The sequence below is a fragment of the Trachurus japonicus genome, chromosome 3 (assembly GCF_045865225.1).
Source record: "Trachurus japonicus isolate A0001 chromosome 3, Traja_1.0".
Classification (NCBI taxonomy): Eukaryota; Metazoa; Chordata; class Actinopteri; order Carangiformes; family Carangidae; genus Trachurus; species Trachurus japonicus.
Genome location: NC_140909.1, coordinates 10,462,179 through 10,488,577, shown reverse-complemented (window position 1 = coordinate 10,488,577; position 26,399 = coordinate 10,462,179). Strand labels below are relative to the sequence as shown.

The window sequence follows — 26,399 nt, the reverse complement described above, 5'->3', positions numbered from 1 at the left end:
GGAGAAAGGTTTCCTTATGGTTTTCCACTTTTACACAGAGACAAACACCCTCTCACCCGTTCCCTTCCAACAACTTGCTTAAAATGATGCGGACAAAAAAAGCGGGGAGAAAAATAGCCTTTAAGTGCAGAGAAGCTGAATAGATAAGGGGATGGGATTGAGGAAGAAAGCCAAATGAGGTAAGTTAAACAACAATAGTAAGAATGATTTTTTTTAAAAAGAAAGAAAGAAATAATTGTGATAAATTAAACAAAAAAAAAGTAAATCGATAAATGATGAATATTTAAATATTTAAGAAAAAAATGAATAATAATAATTTTTTAAAAAGTAGAATAAAACCATAACCAGAATTTCAAATGATTTGACAGTTATCCAAGAACACCAGGCAGTACTATATGTAAACTGGAAAACACACAGACGAAGCCTCTCCAACTGAAGGACCCAGATCTCCCCAGATCTCTAACTGCGCGTTCACACCAAAAGCTCCCAAAGCTTCAAAAACACCAGAAGTCATTCATGTTCAATGAGAGCCCGGCGACCTCAGCGACCAAAGCGTCAACTGCCGTCAGCCAGCTTCCAAAGCGTCACAAGACGAGAAGTTGACTTTCTGTTAACTTTACGATAATTAGCTATGACTGACGCGGCCTGGAGCCTGGACTTTGAAAAGTGTAATCTATGGACTATTTTAAATTGTACTAAAGTATGTCTGGCATTTTACAGTGGAAGCCGATATGGTGGCTTGTAAAATACCATAAAAAAAGGAAACTGTCCTTGAGAGACCTGTGTATGTTGCAAAATGCTGTCTTGAGGTATATGGATTCTTATGTAGCCTAGTTCCTTATCTGAAGAAACCTAAAAAAAGAAAAGTGCTACGGGCAGGTTATATGACTTTTGTAATTGCTCAAATGACTGCAATTTATCATTGGAGTATAAATGTCCTTATTTGTAAGGATTTGCCTGTCTCTCCAGACAGAGAGGGCAGGATCTGTTATTGCAGGAGGAAAGGCATGATTGTAGCAGATTGGACTGTCCACATATGTCCTGGGCAATTTGAGGAGCGACTGGATTTGTTGCAGGTTGCAAAATGTTTAACTGTTGTTAAGTGTCCCATTGAATGCGACGTACTAAAGGTTTTGGTGCGTGGAGGTCCATAAAGATGTAAAACGGGGTTCTGAACTATTTATTAGACATCATTCACTGAATTCAAGCACTCAGTTAACTCTGGCATGATTCAGAGGACCGGTCTGCAGTACAAATACCTCTGACACTTAATATGAATAGAGAATCACCAGAATCACAGACGGAAATTAGATAGGAACATTTCTGAACTTTTAGGTCAGCTCTCATGGTGTTATGCAGCTCAAACTGTGAACGGTGAGAAAAAGATCAGACAAGATTCATAGATTTTACAGAAATGGTTTTTAAGAGATGTTTGTGACCAACAACCTGTCTTCAAGTAATCTTCAAAGAGCTTCATAATATCTAAAAGATAATGAAGCCTAATGGTTTTGTTTTATACAATAATGAGGATAACCATTAATTAATTATTCAGATTCAAGTATACAAAAGAACCATGAACGATATTTGAAAGAGTGTGAATATTAAATACATTTGCATAATAGCTTAAGGCATGTTTATTTATCCTTTTCTTGTTTTGCTCGGAGTTGCACTTTTGTGTGCAGGCTGGCTGAACTAAGCAGTCACCACAACAAATTGGTTTTTCAGACAAAAACATGTAAACTGTGTTTTGCTTTGTTTGTTAATAAGTAAGGAGGAGTTAAACAAGATTTCTAATCGGTGGGTTTTAACCACTATGTTTTAATCCACCAGTTAAAGATAAGTTGTAACGTTTTGTGTCTATAAAAATAGTAACTTAAAAAGCAAGTGATTTTGCCAGTTTTTGGTTTCATCTTTGTTTGTTTAGATTTAGACCATAGGATATTGGAAAACAGCATCTGATGGCTACATTTCCAGCTATCACAATATCCATTCACCCACTGTGATACTGTCTGAAATTTACAGGGCTAACATGTTTATAGGTAGATGAGTCTACAGTATGAATATGACTGAATTGTAACTTTCTTATCATAATGAATTCAGGGGGGACATTATTTCCTGGCTGAATTTCTAGATATCAGAATCAATTCCCCAGGGTGATGACAGTAAATTTTGGAAACATCAAGCTGAAATTTACAGTTAACTTGGTAGAGAAAGATAAGGTTTTACTTTACTAGTTAGTAAAAAAGTTTCTAACTGTAGGGATAAATACTTTTTGTCTCAAAACTGGAAAAACAATCATGTTCTTCTCCAAGACTATAGTGAAAAATTTGCTGCTGCTCAGGAAGAGTGTCGCTTAGACAGATCCCTGTCTGCCATGCACAGACATTGACAAAGTTATCCATCAATATGCATCTCATCTCATCTGAATCATCCAACTCCCTCTGCTGTGGCCAAAGCAGCTGCTGCACGGCTCCAAACAAACTCCAAAATAAAGGACACAACACATGCAGCCTCTTTTCTAGCTTCATGTTAGTTTTAGAGCGTTTGTATTACAAAATCTTTCATTCTTGTATTTTTCTCTTCAATTTGAAGTCCTGTTATGCTTGATCCTGAATGGTTCTTTTACTTGCTGCTTATTGTTGTAAAGATGTATTGCTTGAGTCCTGCTCTAACTGTCTTCCCCGCTCAGCATGTAGTCCTGCCATTGATTTTACGCTTTAGTGGGCTATTGTCGCCCCCTAGCGGAAGTCTGCGAAATCACAAAAACACTGCCAGCGCTTCCACGTCGTGTCTGGCAGCTTGCTCCAGTCACACATGGTGGAAAGGTCCCTACTCCCTACACACTGCAGGTGAAGGTTAAACGCGTGGCTGCAGCTGCGGTCACATACGCGAATAACAGTGGCGAAGGAGTAGCAAAAGGGACGAATAAAACCTCCGTGTGTCACATCCTGCACATGGCCCAAACTGGATTGTTAGCTCCGCCAAGGACTTTGTTGTAAGTGATGTGATTTTTATGTCTTTTTTTTTTCTAAGAAGGATTAAGAAAAAAAAAAATCTACGCAAAACTGAACGAAACTCTATGTAAGAGTGTAGCATGAGCCAATGCAGATCGTCGAGTTGTTTTTATTAGCCTACTCAAGAGACTAATGTCAGCCATTTTCTCAAACTGTTTAGTAGAAACACCAGGTTGCTATTGCAGTCCTACTTCACACAGCACCGTTTCCAAGACAATATTAACCAGGTCCAGCTCATGCAACAACAGCGAAACAAGCCCATACTGTTTTACAAATGAAGTTTCTTACCTGTCCCATGGTAGTAAAGCACCTCCTTCCCTCAGTCCGATTTCTGCTTTCAGTGCTCTCCAAAGAGGAAAAACAACACTAATTCAAATGCGCGTTTGTCTTCTCCGTCGGTAACTTTCTTTCTTTCTTTCTTTCTTTGATTGTATTCCTTCTGCTGAAAAAACAGGTTTGGTCTTTGTACCAATCAAAGTCCTTACGTCTCTGGTACAATCCACTCCTGAACTGTGTCGCTTCGGCGCGTCTTTTCACGTTGTCGGCCATGTTTCTACCTGTTGCTAGGAGATTCACTGCCCCCCCTCCTTTGAGGGAAAACGTAACTTCCTGTGCTCCAGCGCGGGAATGTCGACAGGCGACCTCCCTAACTTTATGCCTTCACAGAGGAGTTTAATTTTTTATATAAAAACCTTGTCATTGATGCAAAACAAGAAAAGTGAGTGCACACTATTACTTAAACTCATTTTTACTTACCCCAAAATAAGAAGTGCCTTAGGCCTATCTATTTATTTTTGCTTTATTTACATTTTAAATGAAATATATTATTTTTTATTTATATAGGCTAGGCTATATGTATTTTATATAAATTATTATTTTTGTATCGTCCCATTATCTCTCAACGTCTGTTTCTGTGAATATTCTGATGTCTGTACTTTTTCAAATGTTTCATTGGGGAAAAAAATGTCGTCAGGCGACCAACAAATAGGCTATTGAAAAGAAAATTCTGCGAGAGATTTGTATGGAGCTGATATGAATTAGTGTTGCGGTATCTTATCTAGTAAATGCCCTGTTTGTATTTAACAGACATGTTACGGTAAAGTCATCCATAGCTTCCTGTCACTAATCAACAGTAACATGGCTGTTCCATCATCATTAAATAGGCTAATCGTAGTGGCTTCAAGTGAATTTGTGCCATATGGTCAGTGAGGGAGCAAACCATCTCTTTTCATTAGATTACTCACTCCCCATGCCTGATTTTCAGGCTTATCATCTGGTGTATCAGTGATTATGTGTTATCTCCAATAAAACCAAGAGATAAGTAAACACATCCTGCACAGTCACTTCATGGAAATTACAGAGCAGGGATTACTCACAAATTGGCTTAGAAAACTTGTTGCAGTATAAAGAAAAAAAAGAAAGAAAACCAGTCCAAATATGAAAATAATTGAGTGAACACTGGATTGTAGATAGACTAGCCTACTGTTAAAGACAATGCAAAAATTACCTTTTGTTTTTGTTTTGTTAGACAAAAAACTGAATGCTGTAACATTTCCGACAAAGGATCAGTGTAAAAATTAAATTGTATTGCAGGTGGCAGGCAGTGCAAATATTTCTTTGCCTCCTGCTTCTGCACTATTTGAGATGTCTTCACCGGTCCATCAGGTGGAACTCAGAGGTTCACACACCTTGCCAGTCACCCGATTCTGCACCTGCAATGTTGGAAGATGGAATTTGAGTCTAATTTAAAGGGATAGTTCACCCAAAATTCAAATTTCACTCATTATCTACTCACCCTCATGTCGACTAAGGGCTGGGAGAATTTTCAGAGTCCTCCGTGCCTTCTCGGAGTTACGGAGCAGTATTTGTCCATATGATTGTTGTGAATGGGGCTCACTTTTCTTCGTTCAAAAAGACACACCAAAAAACATGCAAATACCTCCATACTGCTCGTCATAATGTCCCTCTTGTATTGAAGCCCCGACATGAGAAATTGTTCCGCCGGTCAGTGCAAATCATGCAAGATTTGCACTGACACAGGAAGAGCAGTGAGATACTGGGAGCTTCCGCTACAAACAAGCTTAAAATATAGACTAATTTTTTTCGGAACAATTTCTCATGTTGGGGCTTCAATACAAGAGGGACATTACAGACGAGCAGTATGGAGGTATTTGGATGTTTTTTGGTGTGTCTTTTTGGATGAAGAAAAGTGAGCCCCATGCATCATATGGACAAATACTGCTGCGCGGACCCCCCCGTAACCCCGAGAAGGCACGGAGGACTCTGAAAATTCTCCCAGCCCTTAGTCGACATGAGGGTGAGTATATAATGAGTGAAATTTGAATTTTGGGTGAACTATCCCTTTAAGGTGGTATTATTAGATATTAGATTTTATTTAGACATAACTCTCAGTGACTATGCACCATCATGACATTTCTGTATCTAATTGGGAGATGTGGATGTCAGAGATTCCCAACTTGGACTTTTAATAAGGAGCTGATGGTTCTCACTGTTTTCACTTCAGCAACATTGAGAATGATAAGATGTGAGTTCAGGATAGGAATACAGTGCAGTGGATACCAGCCGTTTCCCCTCTTCATTGACTCGCTGCCCAATACACAGCTCCCTGTGCCTGTTTCCATAACCTGCCAACCTCTTCCCTGCTACTAAAAAGCAACCTGTTTACTTTTACCCATGTCTAAGGCCATCTGTGACCTGCCTGACCTGCTGTTCACATACATTTCTGAGCTGCAGAGTTTCTCCTCTCCTCTCACGAGCCTGCATCTTGCAGTGCATCATTTACATATTTATTGTTTCCTGGTATATGGCTATAATGGTGCACAACAAAGCAGTTAATTTCACCAGCAATGTAGCAACGTTTTCATGCAATGTTCCTCTCTTTCAAGTTCAATTAGCCTGTTGAAGTTACATCACAGTCAATCATGAAGCTGTTCATTGTGATGGCTCGGTTTTCTACTTTCACAGCGGGGAACGCAAATGGTTATCCCCAAGTTTCTCGATTTGGATCAAAACAAACATGATCTCCTTGTCTATTTGCATAAATTTGAGCCTTTTTCCCACAGGTGGCGCCACTGTGTGAGGTTTAAGTCTTGAGTCTTATTAGAGTCAAGAAGTTATTCTGTCCCAGTCACAATGTGGCATCCACTCGTACCTCCACTAAGCGTTTGAGTCGACCTGCTTTGGCAGTCTCAGTGTCCTCTATCCTTCCTGAGATGGTGCTCTCATCTCAGCTGAACAACTGGCTACTGTATACTGTAGTTCAACTTTGCTTGTTTTATTATTTGACAGTGACAGTAGGGTCATGTGAATCTTCTGCAGTATCATATCGCATCAGAAAATAATAGGTGCTTAACTTGAAGACACAACAGTGGAGGAATCTGAAGAAAAATATTATCAGATTTTAAAAGTGATCGTGCTTCAAAGTCCTGTACAGACATGCAGATGAATCTCTCCTCCTCTCTCTTTTTCTCACTGTCTTTTTCTCTTCTGCTTTGTTATTGTCCCTTTTAGTATTCAGAGGCCGAGACGTTTCTTTCACAGAAGCAACAGAAGCTCCCCCAAGACACTCTTCGTCCAACATGTCTTTGACTGGCCTGCACACCATTTTATTAAAGCAACCTTCCCCTGCATTAAATATTCATTGGCTGGAAAGAAGAAGCTTCCATTCCCATTGAAAAGGATGTGTCAGGTTTTCACTCGGCATCTTCAAACTCAAAACTTTCTGTGAGTAAATTTTGATCTGAAGATTTTTTTTTTTTTTTCGTTTGAAGGAATGACAACTATTTCTAAGTGAGGTGTGCTCTGCAAGCCATTTGTGGTGAAGTGCTACTTATTTAATCGGTGAACGCAGTGAGTATCAAATGTGTGCACTTTAAAATTCATAAATGTTCAAATGATCAAAAGCTGCAGGGCTGCAAATGATGAATCACACTCTCACTGCATCTGCTCCAAGCTTTGTTCAGTTTCAGTGTGTAAACAGAAGCGAGTGCCCGCCAAACATTGCCCAACAACTGCACTAAACTGGAACTCATGAATCAAATATTTTTATATGGTAATTGTTGTAGAATTATCTGGATTCAAACATGTAAACAATGTACCGGCAATATTATTCATGTCAGACAAAGTAAAGATGTCAGGCTTTGTGTATAAGCTTTATGGCACATGCAACAATATCAAGGACGTGTTTAAAAAAAGTGAAAGCAACAGTCCGAGAGGATAAAAAATCAATCACCTTAAATCATTCTCTAACGTTGACCACACTGATCAGAACTAATTGCCGTTTCGAACTACCAGCATTTTCCTATGAATTTCATTTGGACTCCCATGAATTTCATTTTGGGCTGTGAGCAATGCGCCAATCTCTCTAAATAAATTTGAGAGAAAATCAATATGTGATGCAGAACACCAGCGAGAACAGTCTTGAGGGTTTTTATTTGAACCCATGCCTTACTAATCTGCTTTTGCTGTTGTTTTTGTGTCATGTGTACAGAGTGTTGTTGGGTAGTTAGAGCGTGGCAATGCAGTGTTGATCCAGACTTATTACCAGTTCTTCAATATATTAGAAGACAACTGGTAAATATGGGACATTGTGCATGAATCCTTAGGTAAACAACAGTACTGAGAGTACATTAAAACAGATATATTCTGTGAGCAGGATTTTAAACAACAATATAGCAGCAAACAGCTATTGTATATAAAGAAATACTGGCATATTGGCACACCTCTGTAGCCTGAGTTTCCCTGTTGGTGGCATGCGCATTCATGTCAGTCCATCCTGTTAAACCATTTGGCCCTCCCCAGGATAAGATAATACACTCTGAGGCCACCCACCTGTGAGACAGCACAATCCAGCATGCAGTGTTCAGCTGAAAGTGACCTTCCAGGATTTCCTCCACTGAGAAAACCACTTCTATACCCAAAAAAGCCTTCAACACAGAGGGCAATGAAAGCAGAGCACAGACACAACTGATGATGGTGAAGACCAGGTGAAATCCCAGCTGGCCTCAGTGTGCCGTCAAAACAGTAGCTCCATGTTTGCAGCGGGATGATAATTTTGCATTTGATTTATGCACAACCAGTCCGGCCCATGATCAGCTCAGTTCCTCTGACTGAGCACTGCGACAGGCTGTGGGATATGACATGAGCCAGAAGAGTATTCAGACCAAAATAAACTGAACACGCAGGACAGCAGAATATTAAGTGGTCGAAACGTACAGGTAGTTTTTCCAACAGTAAGCTCTAGAGTAAAGTGGGTTGGTGAGCCAACTCTCTCATTTGGCTTGCACAGCAGGGGGTCAGTATACATTACCATTATCAGGATAACATCCAGGTGGCACAGATCCAAACAAACAAACAAAAAAAAATATATAAAAAAAACAAGTCAGGAAATGTGACAGCTGTCAGACTTTCTGGAGCTCAGTTTGTATTTACATAGTTGACACCTAGTGTAAACTGCCTGCTATATCAAGTACAAAAAAGAAAGTAAAAAATAAGTATAAATAAAAGTATATAAGTTATTTTACCCATATTAGATCAATTAGGATGGATTACACTCACATTCGTCCTTCCTGCAGGACGGGGACAAGGTGCATACAGTACGGCACAAATGAAAGAAGCATGAATTCAAAAATGTGTCAAATACAGATGTGAGCAGGAAAAAGGGCATCACAATCAGCATTATGAAATAAATGATTGGCAGCTTTAGCTAAAATGCTCCGCGACTCAATGAAATCACTCAAATATTTATGTAACTGGGTAAACCTCTTCCATTTTAAATTCCATTTGCTCTGAATCCTTCTCACTGCCTTCGTATTTCATTCATATCAAACCACATGGGACCTCACTCGGCACTGAGTAGGGCTACCTGGAGCCGCTGGAAAAGCCCAGCTGGCGGTGTTTATCTCTTCATCTAAAAGTGGATGCTTGTATAGTTGTATATTTTTGTATATTCTGTTTTTGTGCTGTTTTTTCCCCAGACAGTACTGCTCTGATATTTTCCATTTAACATCAGACCACGCAAAAAAAACAAAAAACAAAAATAATGTTGTCAAGTTTGATTAGCTCTTACACAAGCAAGTGAGCCTATTGTGTATTGAATATATTGTTTATTGGGTAAATACCACATAATCGGGCAGCTTTTCAGCTCTATTTCAGAAGCTAATACTGAATACACTGTATGCAAATGTAAATCATATGTTAATCTGTACATTTGAATACTTTATATAGCCCCATCACAATGCACAAGCCTGAATATACTGTACCAGTGCTTTTCCAAAGCATCTTCTGGTTGGATTACAGATTTATAGGATAGAAAACTTAACTTGCTTCTGTCGCTTTTCTGACTGATTAATGTTTTTGATTACAGGTATAATGGCTTGCAAGGATCTGGTCATAATGGTGTTAAATGCTGTGACTGTAGAAAGATGGTTCTCTATGGATCCTTAGATTGTCTATAGGTTCAACCTAAGGTTGTTGGACAAATCTCAAGTCTTCCATTAACACGTTTCGACGTAACTCTGTCTTTTTGCCCTTGGTTTTATTATCGGTGTGTTGTCTTCCCACAGAGACTCTTCCCTTTGTGTTTTCACGTGATTTCTTTTTTTTTGCTTTATCACTTTCTTTTATCACATTGTGCAGACTATATTCTCTATGTGGTTCCACACATACTGATTTTGAAAGTTTTTCAAACAAAATATTTTAATAATCTTTAACTTGTTGGAAGAGAAATTTCAGTAGAGTTGGATGTGCTGAAGTGAACAGTTGGATCAGAGCGACCTCTTGTGGACAAAACCTTAAATTGTGGGAAAATATGACATTATATATAACACTATTAATAATTCACTCAAAACTACAGCGATACTGAACTAACAACATAATAACCAAAAACAATCATTCTAGTAGTTTATAATAGTTTGATACCACCACACTGTAGGTTAAATTGCATGAATAATGCCACAACACTAACCACTTCCACAGTACTGCCATTGTTAGCAGGGCCTCTCCTCTGAAGCTGTTTTCATGGAAATCACATCAGAAGAAACCAGGTTCAACTGAGAGGCCCCAGACGTCAAGATATAAACGTGTAAAAGCCCATCAGAGCATAACCAGAAAAGGAACATGTGTACTGTACTGTACTGTACTGTACTGTACTGTACTGTACTTGACCTTGCAGCATAAACATGAACAAATAACAAGTTACAAAATGTGTAGAAACAGTTTCTCTGACTGCTGGTCTATCCACCTTCTGTGCAGATTTGCATTTGTGTCAATACAGTTTGTTATTTTTTGCCAGCAGCACGCCATATTTTACATGTATTTGCTGCGCAAACAAATCATTTACTCCTTTACTCACACAAACTCATTAAAAAGTCATTCAAAAATGTGTCTTGGCCCACAAAACCAAATATGCATAGATATATTCTGAGTTCCAGCTATTCATTCTAACTTTTCCAAAGACATTAACTATGTCCTGCTGATTTGGGGAATATGAAATGACAGTCATATAAAAATGTAACATTTAGCAGACATCTAGAATATTTCACTTTGATCCAAAGGTGCAGCCATAAAAATAATAAAATTGAATTGAATATTTCATGGAGTATGGACATCAATCACTATCAAGTTGGAACGAGCTGAAAGAGAATGCATATATAATATAGACAGTACTCTGCAAAAGTGTTAGGCACTCCAACAACTTCAACTTTAAACCAAAGATGCTCATGAATATATAATGTCTTGAATGTCTTGAAAGTGCAAGTAATCAGTCAATTTAGTCAATTTAATGTGACCATGTTTTTAAAACAGCAACTGCTCTTCAGGTATCTTTGAGATTTCATTGCATGGTATTACTAGATATAGGTTGGCTGAACCTGCCTCAGTTCTTCAGTGTATTTAGGCTGTTCCAGTCTCTAAATCTCTTCATGTAATCCCAGACCGGCCTGAATATGTGCTGAACAGGCCTCTGGAGGCTCAGTCTGTTGCAGAACTCCTTGTTCTTCTTGTCACTGGAGAAGGTTCTTTATGACTGTGACTTTTCCTGCTGCAGAATGAATGTGGGACTGGTGAGAAAGAAAGAATAACATCAATATCGATTCAGCAGAAATGTGAATTTTTCTCAGCTGCGCCCGATCAGTTTGATGCATTATAGTTGAGCTGGGGAGAGCTGCACTAACTCTATTTTTTTTTTATTATTCTATAGTCTTCTGACCCAACCAATGCTGACCTTACTGACATCAGTAGAGGGGTTTAATCGGACTTCAGGCAGCTTCTACTGGACCACCAAGGGCTTTTTACATCTACAGTCATATTCCACAAGATCTGTGAAGATCCAAACTTTGATGTGTTAAACTAGCAGAGTTCCCCTTTAAAGAAAAAAGGGGGGGAAACACATGTTATAATCAAAGATTAACACATTGATAATTTTCTTTTTTTTCCTTTCTTTTTTATCTACGTGTGATGATTATGATAATTGTGAAGGAACTGGCCCTCCCCCGGCAGTTTCTTCTTTGTTTTCTGTGGAGTCAATGCTCGATGTGCACCACCGTGGAGAGGTCCAGACTAACTAACTTGACACCACCACCACCTGTGCCTGGTAGTCAGATGGACATTGCAAAAGTATGTGATAGATTGCTTTGAGTGTTGGTATCCATATAAAATGACACTGACAAACCAGACATACATCTGCAAACTTATTTAACGGTTGAATAAAATATTGACTTTGGCAAACAAACGGTTGAGTCGCTCCAAGAAGACATGGATGCACAAACATCTGAATGATTTATAGCGTCTACCCCCTTCATAAGCAATAATTTTATGATTTAGATATGTATTCTATGTGTTTGTTTGGTTTCACGAGCAAAGGTGGGATGATGTCAACAATCTAAATATACTCTATTTCGTTACATGATATCTTCAAGTGAGGTGACCTCATTTCATGACAAAAGTAACTCCATTTATAGATTTCAGGGAAAGCACTACATGGACTTGGTGTCCTTCCATACCTTTAAACATATAATACAGAAGCCAGACAAATGAATCTGTCACGTACTGCACACATTAGGGAAACATACTTCACACATCAGCAGGTTAAATTGAATTAAACAGGATTGTATTAACTTACTTAATTAAAATTACTGTTATGAATGTCTATGTAATTAAATACAACAGACACAATACAACACAAATAGAAAGTATGGTGATCTGAAAATCTATGAAAACTCCTTCAGAAGCTTTATGTATACAGGCAGCCTATTTACAGCCAATGCACTTATATATAGTTCAAAGAGATGAGTCATTTTTATGTGCATTACTTTCTTTGTGACATGGGGGTGACCCAAGTTAATGATTTGCGTGCAATTCTTCCCATCAATCCCTGTCAAGTCCTCCTGCACACCAACAGCATACCATTACTGAGATGGCTCACATTGTGACTGCATGAGGTAATGAGAGCTACTTGGTTGAGTATACTACACGTGTACAAAAAATCTAGCTCAGTTGAAACCACAGGTGGTGCTGAGTGCTTTTTACGAGCGTGATGGAGAGGGCTGATAAAGACACAGGTCAGCATCAGCAATATCGCCCTACATGTACTCTACCCTTGTGTATATCCCAGAGGGAGGCCAACCTGAGCCAGGTGTACTGGTCTGTTATAATAACTCTGCACACTTGATGTGATCACCAGTGATGTGTCTAGACTTAGGACAGCCTCCTATCATTTATCAGTGGGTCTGACACTGGATTGAGCTCTGGATTTTCACCATTATCACCTACTTTGATGTATGGGCAAATATGAAACCACTTCGCCATTTGGCCAATTCAACTTGTGACCTTTGAATATGAGATTGAATGACGTAATGCTACATTACAAATTAACTAATGGTGATGATCAATAGAATAGAAGAATAGAAAATAAATGCAACCCTGCAGAAAAGTAAGGCAACAACATGAAAATGTGAATAATTGCTAGAGGACACTGTAAATACATAGTAGGTTGTGCTGGGAACCTCAATGACAGAGAGATATAGGTCCTTCTGTGGCACTTATTCCTTCAGTCATGGCATAGCCATTCCTTTGCCACATTTAGAAAATGTCTTTCATGGTTACCTAATGCACCTTGTGACACAGTGACAAGGTTATCCACAACACATACGTCATGTAACTGCAATGTTACAAATTTTTAAAAAGTAAATTAGCTGTGTGTTTGTCAAATTGTTTTTGTTTTTCATTAGTCAACCTGTTCTTATTGATATTGTGTGTGAATCTGCAGATGGATGTGCTAAGGAAATCCACACTCAAACAGCATCATACAGCTGATTTTACAGAGAGAGAAAAGACAGATAAAATACAAATATGGCTCAATTTCTAGTTATCAAAAGAAAGAGAAATTGTCAAATGGACATTTGTTTCAGTGATGTGTCGGTTTAATTAAATGTGAAAACCAGAGGCCTGTGACAGCTCCACAGCTGACAAGGTCTACAGTGGTCAACCACAGCAGATTTTAGAAATGAGAGGTCTCAGATCTGTGGAAATCCAGTCAAAGAGCAGGTCCCATCTCATGACTCTGGGAACATCCTGCACTAAATAGCGGTGGCTATCCCCTCTGAGATCCTCACAGGCTGGGAGTAACTATTAATCAGGAATGGACAGGTCTCTCTGCTTCATACCGTTAGGGCTGGCCTGGCCCACTTGCACCTCTTCATGACCTTTAGATGCTTGCATGAGGTGGACCATAAAATAAATTACATTGCTAATAAATTAAGCATGACAGTCATTGCCATTTCAAAGAGTATATGTTTTCACTGCGGTCCTAATGCATGAGACATATCCAATTAGAGGTATTTCGACCAAGAAAGAGTTCTGTTGAAGATAGTGTGTCATAAGATACACATATGCGTCACAACAAAACTCTCAATATTTAGCGTGAAGGGTGGAAATGGAGGCTCGAAAAAACAGTGTGACAAACAGAGCACTTTCTGGAGGTGTTGAAAGATGAGTTAGTAGTGAGTGGTGGTGGAGGTGGTGTCATGCAGATGCTTGTCCCCATCAATGCATTGGAAAAGTGACATCAACATCAACTGTGAAAATGGCTCATCGATGACCAGGGGAGGGCTACGCTGTATATAAAAGGGAGAACCTTCTTCACACTCAAAGGCTGATCAAGAAGTTTGACTTCACTGATACTGAACTGTTTCAACAAAACCTGCCATACTTATCCCTGGATATAAGGACAGAAAATCTGGTAAGAATGACATGACAGTGGGTCAGAGTTTGAATTTATCTTCTGTATAGTTGGATATGAGCAAAAAAAGATAAAAGAAAAAAAAAACAAAACCAAGAGATTTTTGTAAGGTAATTAAATTCATTTTCTAACCACTGTTGCATTTAATTTGTTTCAGTTGGTCAACATGTTTTCATGGAGGTTCTTGGAAACGTTGGTTCTGATAATCTTCCTCATCAATTTACATACAGAGGCTAAACCACTGAGGTAAACTTTGTTTACAACTGGTGTCCTCACTTTGTGAGATATCATCTTTGGAGTGATAATACATGATGTTCAGTGAATAATTACAATAGAAAAGTCAACGATGATGAGTTCTTCTTTGAGTTAACAGTGATATTTTGTATTTCTACAGAAAGAGAACAATCAGTGAGGTACAGCTCATGCACAATGTTCGAGAACACAAACAAGTTGGAGACAGACAGGACTGGCTTCAGGAAAAGTTAAAGGACATCATTGTCGCCAGTGCCAAACCGCAACATGGACATACAGGAAATATCAGAAGTCTTTTTCCAAATGATCCTCTTGGATCAAACATCTGGAAAAGCTGAATATAACTTATTTCCTATCTAGAATCCAAGCAGAAGCCCCATGCAATATTTAAGGAACTCATAGTGAGACAGTGTTTTCTATGTTTTTGTATTGTTTATGTAATTTATTTATTTTATTTATTTATTTATCTCAATTATTTGTATTCATTATTTTATTTACCTTTTTTCATTTCTAATATATTTTATTTTATTTTATTTATGTCCTAAATGCTCTACTTTTTAAAGTTTTTTTCTTGTATTTATTTTGTTTACATTCTTTTGCAATGATACAACTATTAAAATCAATATCTCAGGCCAATATATGGAAGACAAGCTGTTCCTCCATAGCAAAGTCTGTTTGAGTAAAATATTACCTCTTGTTATGACGGTGTCAAAATTCACCTTTCAAAATACATGTTTACTGTGAACTGTAGTGTTAAGATGAGGACCAACTAAATAGCTAGTCTTATTGTATGTAATGTTTCACTTGCACACCATATGCATGATGTCATGTAACTGCTTTTAGGAACAACATGTTTGTAGTCTAGTTTTGATTGGCATGGTGTTTTTTGTTTGTTCTTGGCTGGAGTATGAGTCAGACTGACACCTTATCATCTGCTCGTGATTTCAACCACAGATATCACAAAGGTTTTTCTAAAGCACAAGTTATATTTGCAAAAGCATGATCATTGTGCAGCCCTGTAACCTGTTCACCTTTCTGTGTTCCTGTTACTTCAATTTATGAGCTGGAACCTTGACAATTTAAACAACCGAGATGTTCACAGAGTCAATCTTGCCTTGAATTACAGAGCCTTCATAAATTGTGCAGATCCATTCAGTCAAAAATGAAATAAAAACCCTCATTATTCTGCTCACATAATGACAAGGAAGAATATTTTTATCGCTTTTATTAGCAATTTTTTTTTAAAAGGGAGAAACTGACATTTCACACTGATGTATTCAATGTCCATTATTCAGTATTCAGTATTCAATGTGGCTTGGTTGTTTCAAACTTCTTCCCTTTTAGAGTTATGGAGGCCATTGCACTCTTGTAAATCTTCAATTCAGCAGATGTTTTGTAGGCACTAGCCTACCTTCCACTACAAGTTCTCAATACAGAGAAATAAAGTTAAGATTGTGGTATTACTGTAATTAGGCCTATTGATAACTCTGGGTTTGAGTGTAAGGTTGACTCATGAGAGTCAGCTGAGAAGTTAACATGTGCCATGGGCAAGATTTACACCAATTCTACACCAGAGTGTAGGCTATAAGCCAACCATGTCATGTGTCAAAATTATTATTGTCCTTTTGTTTGACTGACAATAGAAAAAAAGAATAATATATAAAATTTGTATCAAATGTAGGCCTATACTTTAGTAAATTTACTATATGTTCCACCACTGATGTTGCAATTGTATTTGTTTCTGATCAGTTGTCCAGTCCAAGTAAAGACTCAGTAAAGAGTCAAAGACCCATTCAAATTCTCAAATAGGCTACATGTCTTTATGATCATGACAGATAGCTACAGTAAAGGACTTTGTTAGTCCACTTTATTCCTCAGCAGCCACAGCCAGGCGTCGGGGAAAGCTGTCTTTTGGTCTGCCAGTTGGGGCAGTGGCTCTATCAATCTATCTTCCTTCCTCTGGAGGAAAGTAACAATAGGAAGTATTTTCTACCTCATATTGTAATTTAAATGTTAGTCTAAATGTGAAATGTTATGATATTCAGTAGTCTACCCAGAGGATGGGAAACAGACACACACACACACACACACACACACACACACACACACACACACACACACACACACACACACACACACACACACACACACACACACACACACACACACACACGTTGCAAAACATCGCGAGATCTCCCGGAGGCTGGGAGCCCAATTCTCGAAAAAACGAACAAACAAAATCTACCTGCTGGAGGAAACAAACCGGTTATATTGTAAACATTTTTCGTTTATCTTTATTCTACATAAAATTTCATATAAAACTGAATTTGATTAGATAGTTTTACAGTAAAAACACCTCTGATTTAAATCTTTGCCTGCGTCATCACGGCAGGCCGTTAACGGTCGTCACGTCGCACGTCAGTGTTTTGAAAGGAGATGGCTGGTTAGCCGCTGAGCGACTGGGATTACACTTCAGCGGAAACTGTAGCCAGCCAGGTATCTATCTTTGATATTTCTGTTTTTTTGCCATATCTGCCTATAACATGACAGCATTTATGTCAATACAATGGGGGGAACTCCACCGGCTACGCAGCTGTCTCAGAATATTATGTTAATAGCATTGTAACGTAGTTAGTAGCAGTGCCAGCTAATGGTAGCTAACTTAGCTACGTTGCTAACAGCGGATAGCTAACCGGGGATCGTAACGTTAGGCTGACTCAGTCTGACAGGAAAGATGTCAAGACTTCAAACATGAGGCACTTATGTAGCCATTTGTGATCATTCAGTTTGGGTGATCACACAGGCACACGTTAACTCGGTTTACAAACTATTTTTGTTAGCAGCCTGTGGGTTTTGTTTCTTTGCGAGGTGCTGCTGACCAGTGGATCGAACTGTGACTTGTTGATTTCGCCATTAACCAGATTATGAACGGTGAAAGATCCAGACCGGACTCCCCCCTGTTCGGGTGATGGCAGCACGTCTGCAGTCATATGACAGCAACTCCAGTGACACCGAAAACTGGGAACGAAAAGCGACAAGCCGACCTCGCAAACTCTGCAAGCATTCGAGGTGAACCATCTGAAAACCTGTCAGACACCTACAGTTCATAACAGCAGTGTAGTGTCAGTCACTCTGATGCTGGGCGATAGATTCATCATAATTTATTACTTCAATTTAGGATTGTGATATCTGATAAAGCTAAAACCAGATATATTTTATGAGGTGTTGCTCAAAACGGTTCAAATGGAGCAGATTATAGACATGTTGGATCTGTATCCGTGCATCATATGACTTTCCTTTATGTTGTACATTGCTGCTGTCTTGAACCAAATTAAAGGCATATGATGGACAAGAGCAGAGTAGGTGTAGAGGATTTTACACTTAGTTGGATGTTGGGTAAAACTAGTGCATCTAGTACCTCAAAAATCCTTCCCTCTTGAATATTGTGTTACTATACTGTTGTAAACTTGTGACAAGGAGTGGGTGTGGAGATGAGGAAACAGCCCAAAACATGGATTTTTGTCTATTAAGATGAGAACAGTGTATGTTTTAATGATTGTAAAAAGGTCAACTAAGGATAGAAACATCAGGAATATGCTTTTACAGTAGATAAGCTTAAATTTCATTTCATAAAGTTCACTGTTTATGCATTAAAGCCACTGCTTTGAACAGGAAGTCTGTGACAACAACATTACTACCACGCTGATCAGGGATATTTTTAACTTTTTTTTACTAAAAAAAATAAGAAAACTGTATGAAAATAAATGCTAAACAAATATGATCTCCTTTCATCTGTGGGAATCAATGAAGAATCAGACTGATGATCCTGAGTCATGTTTGAGGTCTTTATTTATTTGAAGGAACAGACAGGCGGATAGGATGGCACCATAGAGAAGACAGGAATAGTTGATGGAAACTAGAGATGGTCTGATACAATTTTTTACTTCCTGATAATGATAACAATAACTATGCCCTCACCCTCAACCCCACCTCCTACCGTTAGTGAATGAATGTAGTTTACACCGACTTAAAAGATGTGGTATCAGTGCATAGATTTACATGTTTTCCGATGCCCAGTCCGGCATTTTTGGCAGTATTGGAGGCATCTTTGATACCAGTATCAGGATATTTCTAACGAGGCTGCATTGTTTTATGGGTGGAAGGATGTTATTCATTAGTAGTAATAATAATTAAACAAAATTACTGTGTAGGAGTGCTTCCTGGACCCAAAGTCTTTTCTTTGAGGTGCTCTTTGGATGGGGCAAATGCTAGTAGAAAAAGAAAAAATATCCATGGCACTCTCTGTGAACAGTTAAAAAGCCTTTATTGCTATGACTTGGTCATGTTAACGATTGACTCCCTGACAAAGGCGTGTAGCAGAAATGCGTAGGAGTCTTTTACAGGTTAACATGACCAAGCCATAGCAATAAAGGCCTTTTAACTGTTCACAGAGAGTGCCTTGGATATTTCTTCTTTTTCTACTAGTAATAATAATTGTTTATAATAGCTCAATAGTCCAGGTTATAAGCTACTACCTTTGGCTGAGGTGTAATACAGCCTGATGGCAGTGGGGGCAAAGGATCTCCTGAACCTCTGTCCTGCAATGCAGATAGATGAGACACTGGCTGCTGCAGTGGCCTCTGTGACCTGCCACAATGTTATGTACTGGGTGATTAGTACTGTCCAAGATGGCTGCATCTTATAGTGCTGGGTTTGTTGCTTGGGAAGCAGTGTCTATATTCAAAAGTTAATGTCTGAAGTGCATCAATTATTCTGTCAGTTCATTACATTAGTTAACCAGGGTGTTGACATTCCCCATTAGGATCTCAGAAAAGGCTTACATCTCCGTCTCCTAGACTTTAGCTCAGCCCTGGCTCTTAATCTTTATGTTACAGCTTCTTCAGCTGAGTAGGGATATTATGTTTAACTCCATGTCTGTGGCACTTAAAAGCAAGAAGGCATTCTCCATCATCAGATAAAATAGCAACGCAGAATGAAGACACCAAAATAGAAAATAAACACACAAGCCGCAAACAAGCGACTAGGACTTGCTGCCACTGTGACAGTGCATCAGTCAAACATTTCACTGCGAGCTTACAGAATGTGGTTGCTCTAGTTGTGACATACTTTTCAAAGGAATCTTGGTAAGCCGGCTGTCTATTATTGTTAAAATGTTACACACCCTTAACTTTTGAGAATGAGTGTGTTTGTAAACAAGTGACTGTTTGATGAACATAAACAGTATATCTAGATTGTGTGTCATAATAACTTTACAATTATAGAATACAAGTGTCCTCTGATCTTGAAGAAGAGAGAGGAACATAAACTTATGCTCTTATTTTGAAAAGCAGCAGCCAGGCCCGAGCATCTCGAGTGGAGGCTGAACAGAGGAAGATGAGCCTGCATGGTGCCAGTGGGGGCTGTGACCGTTCACGTGACCGCCGCCGCTCCAGCGATCGCTCCCGGGATTCCTCACACGAAAGAGAAGGCCAGCTCACCCCCTGCATTCGAAACGTCACTTCACCCACCCGCCAACACAACAGTGGTGGGTATGCTTGGAGAGAATAGAGGTCTTATATGGATGTCATGTTTGGGGTCTGCAGCTCTTGGCAGCTGCTGTTCAGAACAGCTGACTGCATTTATCAACTCGCAGCTCAGACATGGTTTATATCTCTGCTGTTTTTGGCCGCGAACGGATCAAGTCAGCACTAATCCACCTGTTTGTGTTTAGTCCAAGACTTGTAGTTTGACACATTACAGATTGGTCGGTTTCACAGCTGACATTAGTAACCACGGCCCATTATTCAAATGAACTCCATAGATTGTACAAATGTTTCTCATGAACACATGATGAACATCTAAATCGAGCTACAAAACAACAGAAAATTGTACGTCAACATTTAAGCAATTGATGCTCTGCCTTTTTCTGTGTGTAGACCGTGAACGAGATGGTGGCCCGTCTTCGAGGCCCAGTAGTCCACGGCCTCAGAGAGTCTCTCCCAGTGGCTCCAGCAGCAGCGGGGTGGTAAGCAGTCGCAACAGCAGCCTGTCCAGCACTGAAGGTACCTTCAAAAGCTTGGGAGTTGGAGAAATGGTCTTTGTCTACGAGAACCCCAAGGAGGGAGGAGCAAGTGCCACTGTCGGGAACCGAAACATCAGAACCTCAGAAAGAGTGACTCTGATCGTTGACAACACGCGCTTTGTAGTCGATCCTTCCATCTTCACTGCACAACCCAATACAATGTTGGGCAGGTACGGTACACTTCTGTTATCTTCATTCTGTGTCCCTTCTGTACACTGTTATAGAAGTGATGTGGAAATGTCGTACTTGTTTCTGTGATGCAGAGAATTCACCAGTGCTTCTTTATTTCAGGATGTTTGGATCTGGAAGAGAACATAATTTCACACGGCCTAACGAGAAGGGAGAGTACGAAGTAGCTGAGGGCATCAGCTCCACGGTTTTCCGAGCAATTCTGGTCAGTCTTTGACTTTAGAGTTGTATTCAGGGTTTTTATATTAAAAACTTGGAGCTGTAACATTGACCATAACCATTGACCCTCACTTCATGTTATAATGGAATAGCAGTTTTGGAAATGACCGCCTTTATTGTGATTTCTATTTAATCGACAGGATTACTACAAATCTGGGATAATCCGTTGTCCTGATGGAATCTCCATCCCTGAGTTACGGGAGGCGTGTGACTATCTGTGCATCTCCTTCGACTATAGCACCATCAAATGCAGAGACCTCAGTGAGTATTTCCTCAGGGCTGCAGAAGCTGACAGTGTTACACTTTCAACTTAGATTGTCTCAGTTCCCGTGGGTTTTCTGCAACATTTTTAGTGGGAGCTGTTGTAGTATGTAGTTTTTGGTGTCATAACGGAGGGAAAAGAAGAAGAGCGCCTGAAACTGTTATGGCTGCTGTGTTTGGACATGGCTCAAACTGTATTTTTGTTCAACAGTACTTCAGTTGGATGAAAGCTCTGTGACTTAGAGATGTGTTTAGCCGGTCTAGTCCGGTGTAGGTGCTTAAACTGGTGTGAACCAGCTGAACCAACAACTTAAAAAAATAGCCAGCTTAGGCCGGTGTCATGCTGGAGGTCAGTTTCTGTAGACGCTGCGCTCTCATTAATGTGCTCTTTGCCTTGTTATGTGCCATTTGGGAGGGTCTGTTGAGGGCATTCTGACACCTAGTGGTAAAATTCAGAAGTCGGCTTCACTGTTTGGCTTAATATGTAACAGTTTTTTTTGCTTTTTTGTTTTCCCCACTAGCCCAACCTTACCAAAAATGGAGGTGAAATGAGGCAAAGCTTTTTGATAACTCAAGCAGGTTTTACTTGCCCAGACACTGTAACTTCAGTCTTTTATTTCACATCTCTATCCTGCTCTACGGTTTAAAACTGAATAAGTCTAAATCAAGAATGTAAGTCAATAAAACAGAAAGTTCAAGACTATCTTATAAGTCACTCCTCACATAAAGACTCTGAGTGGCTTTGGATAATATGTTATTTTTCCTCCAGGCTTGAATACAATATATGATGGGTAATTCTGAGTGTTGGCAGAAACTTGCTGACATCCTCTGTCTAAGCCATGTCCTGCATCTCCTTTGTTACCAGGTGCCCTGATGCATGAGCTGTCCAATGACGGCGCTCGTCGACAATTTGAGTTTTACCTTGAGGAAATGGTTTTACCTCTGATGGTGGCCAGTGCCCAGAGCGGAGAGAGGGAATGTCACATTGTTGTCCTTACTGATGACGACGTGGTCGACTGGGATGAAGAATATCCACCACAGATGGGAGAAGAGTATTCACAGAGTGAGTACACACTAATACAGAATACACACAATATACAAAACAGACCTGTACACAATAAACAAGGTTTTGTTTGTTCTTCTCTTTGCAGTTATCTACAGCACAAAACTGTACAGATTTTTCAAGTATATTGAGAACAGAGATGTGGCCAAGTCAGTTTTAAAGGAAAGAGGATTAAAGAAAATAAGACTGGGCATCGAAGGTAAGTCAATACTTTTCAATGATAATGTTCAGTATTATAAACTGGCCAGAAATTTCACCACAAGCAGGCATGTAATGTATGAGGAGAATACTACACAGAATATTTTGGTTTTAATACAAAGACTGTTGTCCAGAAAAGACAGAGATAATGAAATGATGTGAAATAAGGGTAAAATCTACAGTACAGAAGCCTGCTGTGTGAAAGTATTTATATAACTATTATAAAGCGGATGAGTTTAGTTATGTGTCACAGAGAAGAATATCTACAAAGCTGCAAAATGGCAACTGAATCAGTTTAAAACCAATCCAATCAAATCAAATAATTTCATTTTCCTAGTGATGCTACACTATATAAAACACTGAAGCAGTCAAAGCAGCTGTGCAGCCATGGGACAAAAAATATCCTGATTCACAAATAAGAATGAGAAATGCTTCAGCCCAATTTATTGACATGTATCCACATTAAAAAAAAATCCTCTGCTCTGCTCAGTCAGTTTAACAAATGGGGCTCTGAGACATCATGCATTCCAGGTTCAAATGCCAGCTGTAGAAGATTTAATTGTTATTATAGATGTATTTTTCAGATCTGATAAATCCAGTTAAAGGATGGCCTGAATGTTTTGTGCACTGTCAAGAACAAAGGGAATTCAATCCAAATAAGAAACGTCCATAGGACAGTCTTTGTCATCATAGAAATAAACATCAGAGCCACTTCTAAGAAAGCGTATGATCAATTCACATAGGAGTTGAAGTAATGACGGGATGTTGTAAACTCTTTAGAAAAACCTGTGAATGTAAACTGAGCTTTCGGCTCTGCTCTGTCTGTGCCGTGGATAGGTTACCCTACGTACAAAGAGAAGGTTAAGAAACGACCAGGAGGACGTCCAGAGGTCATTTACAACTACGTCCAGAGGCCCTTCATCCGCATGTCCTGGGAAAAGGAGGAGGGTAAAAGTCGTCATGTGGACTTCCAGTGTGTTAAGTCCAAGTCCATCACCAACCTGGCGGCAGCAGCAGCAGACATCCCCCAGGACCAGCTGGTGGTGATGCACCCTGGCCCCCAAGTGGATGAACTGGACATCCTCCCTAATCAGCCACCCAGTGGGAATCACTACAGCAACAATTACAGCAACGAGCCTGACCCTGATGCACCTTCACCTGCTGTGTGAGGACACACTGGTCCTCTTTCAATGCCTCTGCTCCTCTCCTCCTCCTCCTCCTCCTCTAGACCTATTCCCAGCATGCTGCAGCATGGAGCGCCAGGGGCACCATAACCATATTGCCTTGACACCTCCTTTGCAGCCTTAGAGCCTCAAGAACCTGGGTGACTGTAGAAGACGCAACACGAGGGATTTAAGGTGAAAGGAAGAGTACACTATTGTTTTCATTTTGTTTTTTACTTGACCAAAGGAATTTATTTTTCTGTTTGGAAACAAAAAAAAAAGAAAAACACTTGGGCTATTATTATTATTATTATTATTATTAACATTATTATTTACAGTGTTATTGTACCTTAATTTGATGAGTTTGGCTGAGCACAGTGGTGTCACTGTTTTCTCACAGGTTTTATTTCACTGATAATTTCAATTTTGACTGTCTTGGGTGGCCTAACTACTAAATGTGCTTTGGGGGGAAGAATATAAGACTCGCTAATCTGACTCTCTGGTCATGGAGAATATCAGCTATCACCACTTAGTGTCATGATCTCCAGTTGAACTCCTCTAAGATGTCTTTGAATCTTGTAATGGGGTTATGTAGTCATTGGCTGGGTCTGAAATGTGATGTTATGCTCCTCCCGCGGCCAAGATATTAAGCAGAGCACAAGCTATTGTGGTCAGAATTTTTTTGTGCAAAGCTTGAAATTGTTGTTTAAAAATAAAACATAAAATCATGAAATAAAGACATCAAAATGAAAAAAAAAAGTACGTATATGGTCTATGCTTTAGCCATGACAGTGTGCAGAAGAGCTACATAGGATTGATTTTGAGATCAATCAGGGCATTGAAGTCCATGTTTTGTTGAGATCACCTTCAATTTTTAATAGAACTAAAGCCCCACAATACAGTACACCCCATCAATCGGGCCTGATGGAAAGCCACTTCTGTTATTGACTGTTATCGCCTTAAACTGTTTGTTACATGTGCCTTTTAATTAAAGAAATAATAAGTTTAAGTATAGAATTATGTCAAACAGAACTACCATCAATAACAATGAATACAGTTTTCTTTATTCAAACTAATAATTATCTCCCTTATCTTCTGCTTACCAAGTGAAATCAATTTTCCTTTTAAAAAGCCTCATTCAATGAAAGATAAGACCAGAACAGCAGATCCACAAGCTCAAATCTCAGCTGCTGGTGGACCATTAAATCGTCCATGAGGTCTGTTCTGGCTCTGTCGGTGTCTTTTTGCAGCTGGACCTGCATTTAAGTCCAAGGTTGAATTTCCCCAGTCCAGCTGTGGGTACAAGTCTGATTTCACCTGGTTGGAGAACAAAAGGAGCTGCCGAAAGACTCAGATTGACATGGAACTGCACTTTCCTCTTTGCAAGTAAGTAACTTAATGGCAACTTAAGGTTTGATTTCATTTGTGCTGGGCTACAGCAGCTGTAATTTAGTTAACTGTTGTAGGTTTTGTGACCTTGAGAGCTTTGCTGTGGCTTGCTGAAACAAAGAAATACAATTCTCTTTTAGTTCAGTCAGAAGCTTTGGTTTACAGATTTGATTATTGCGTGCATCCACAACAGCTGTTTGACACCACAAATATTTAAAAGCACCCATGTACCCATCCATTAAATCCGTGCAAACTCAAGAGTTATTTAACAATGAGTGTTGCAGTTACCAGGCCAAAAAAGCATGTTGACAGTTTTTCTAAACTTGAAATTCACCTAAAGCATCTGTGTGGTATTTTGGTGTCGAGCTCAGTACACAGGATATTTTAGAGATTTTTTTTACAAGTGAGGCAGCACAAGTCGGTGGTTGGTATTTCGGAGAACACAGTGTCAGTGAGATTGCAGTGAGAATAAACATCTGAGAGCCACATCTGTCAGAGTCTGCTGCTCCCTCTTCACTGATTTCATTGTCAGTGCAGAGGCAGCAGGTTTCTGCCACTTGAAGGACATACTATTTTAAGGAAATGTGGAAAGAGGCATGGCTGTGTAAAGTGTCACAACACAACCAGCAGGGCAAACTTCATATTTATCCTGTCAAATACCTCAACACTTGCAATGTGGATTGGAACACAGATATCTGAGGTTCCCAGAAAAGATATCCTATCTGTGATGCTCTTAGATTTTCTGTAGCCTACTGCCACTGTCAGGTTGATTTCTTTTCTTTTTTTTTAGGTCTTATTTGGAATAAGTTGACAACTATTGGATGACTTATGGTCCATAGAGAATATATATTAACAACTTAGATGGAAAAAGATATTGATAATAATAACAAAACAATGGATTAATGAATTAAAAATGGAAACAATCCATAAAGGATAAACAGGGAGTGTGACAATATGTTATATTACATCATAAGCTGTATGACTGATTACAGTGTCCTCCACCCCTTTGGTCCAAGGGCTCACGAAACCGAACCCGCAGCTTCTTTAGTGTGATAAATGAGCCTTCTTTTGTTTTTAACTTGCAGCAGCTTGTATTGATCTTTTCTTTTCATCTGCAGCACCAACATTGGACAGAGACAGAGGGGGCCAAAGGCTGATAATGGATGAACTGTCCACAGGTAGGATTAACTGCAGCACCGTTTTCATCCACTTTGCTTCACTCTGCTACAGAAAAAAGTCAGTGAAACACTGTTAATTCCACCACAGCGCGTATAGACCAAACCAAGCAGTGTAACTATTGTCAGGGCCAGAG

The 26,399-nt window shown here is 39.4% G+C and overlaps 1 protein-coding gene across 3 annotated transcripts; it reads left to right on the top strand.

Moving 5' to 3' along the window:
• Nucleotides 1-16,943: 16,943 nt before the first annotated feature.
• On the top strand, nt 16,944-24,457 carry btbd10b (BTB (POZ) domain containing 10b). 3 transcript variants are annotated; one of them, XM_085760856.1, is made up of 9 exons: nt 16,944-17,019; nt 17,445-17,592; nt 19,878-20,068; nt 20,460-20,775; nt 20,897-20,999; nt 21,154-21,274; nt 22,140-22,337; nt 22,426-22,536; nt 23,373-24,457. In XM_085760856.1, exons 2-9 carry the CDS (start codon nt 17,492-17,494, stop codon nt 23,702-23,704), a joined length of 1,473 nt encoding a protein of 490 aa, XP_085616982.1. In that variant the 5' UTR covers nt 16,944-17,019; nt 17,445-17,491; the 3' UTR covers nt 23,705-24,457. The 3 variants fall into 3 exon arrangements, with proteins under 3 accessions (XP_085616982.1, XP_085616972.1, XP_085616965.1); XM_085760846.1 differs by having other exon boundaries at nt 19,875-20,068; XM_085760839.1 differs by having other exon boundaries at nt 19,872-20,068.
• Nucleotides 24,458-26,399: the final 1,942 nt, after the last annotated feature.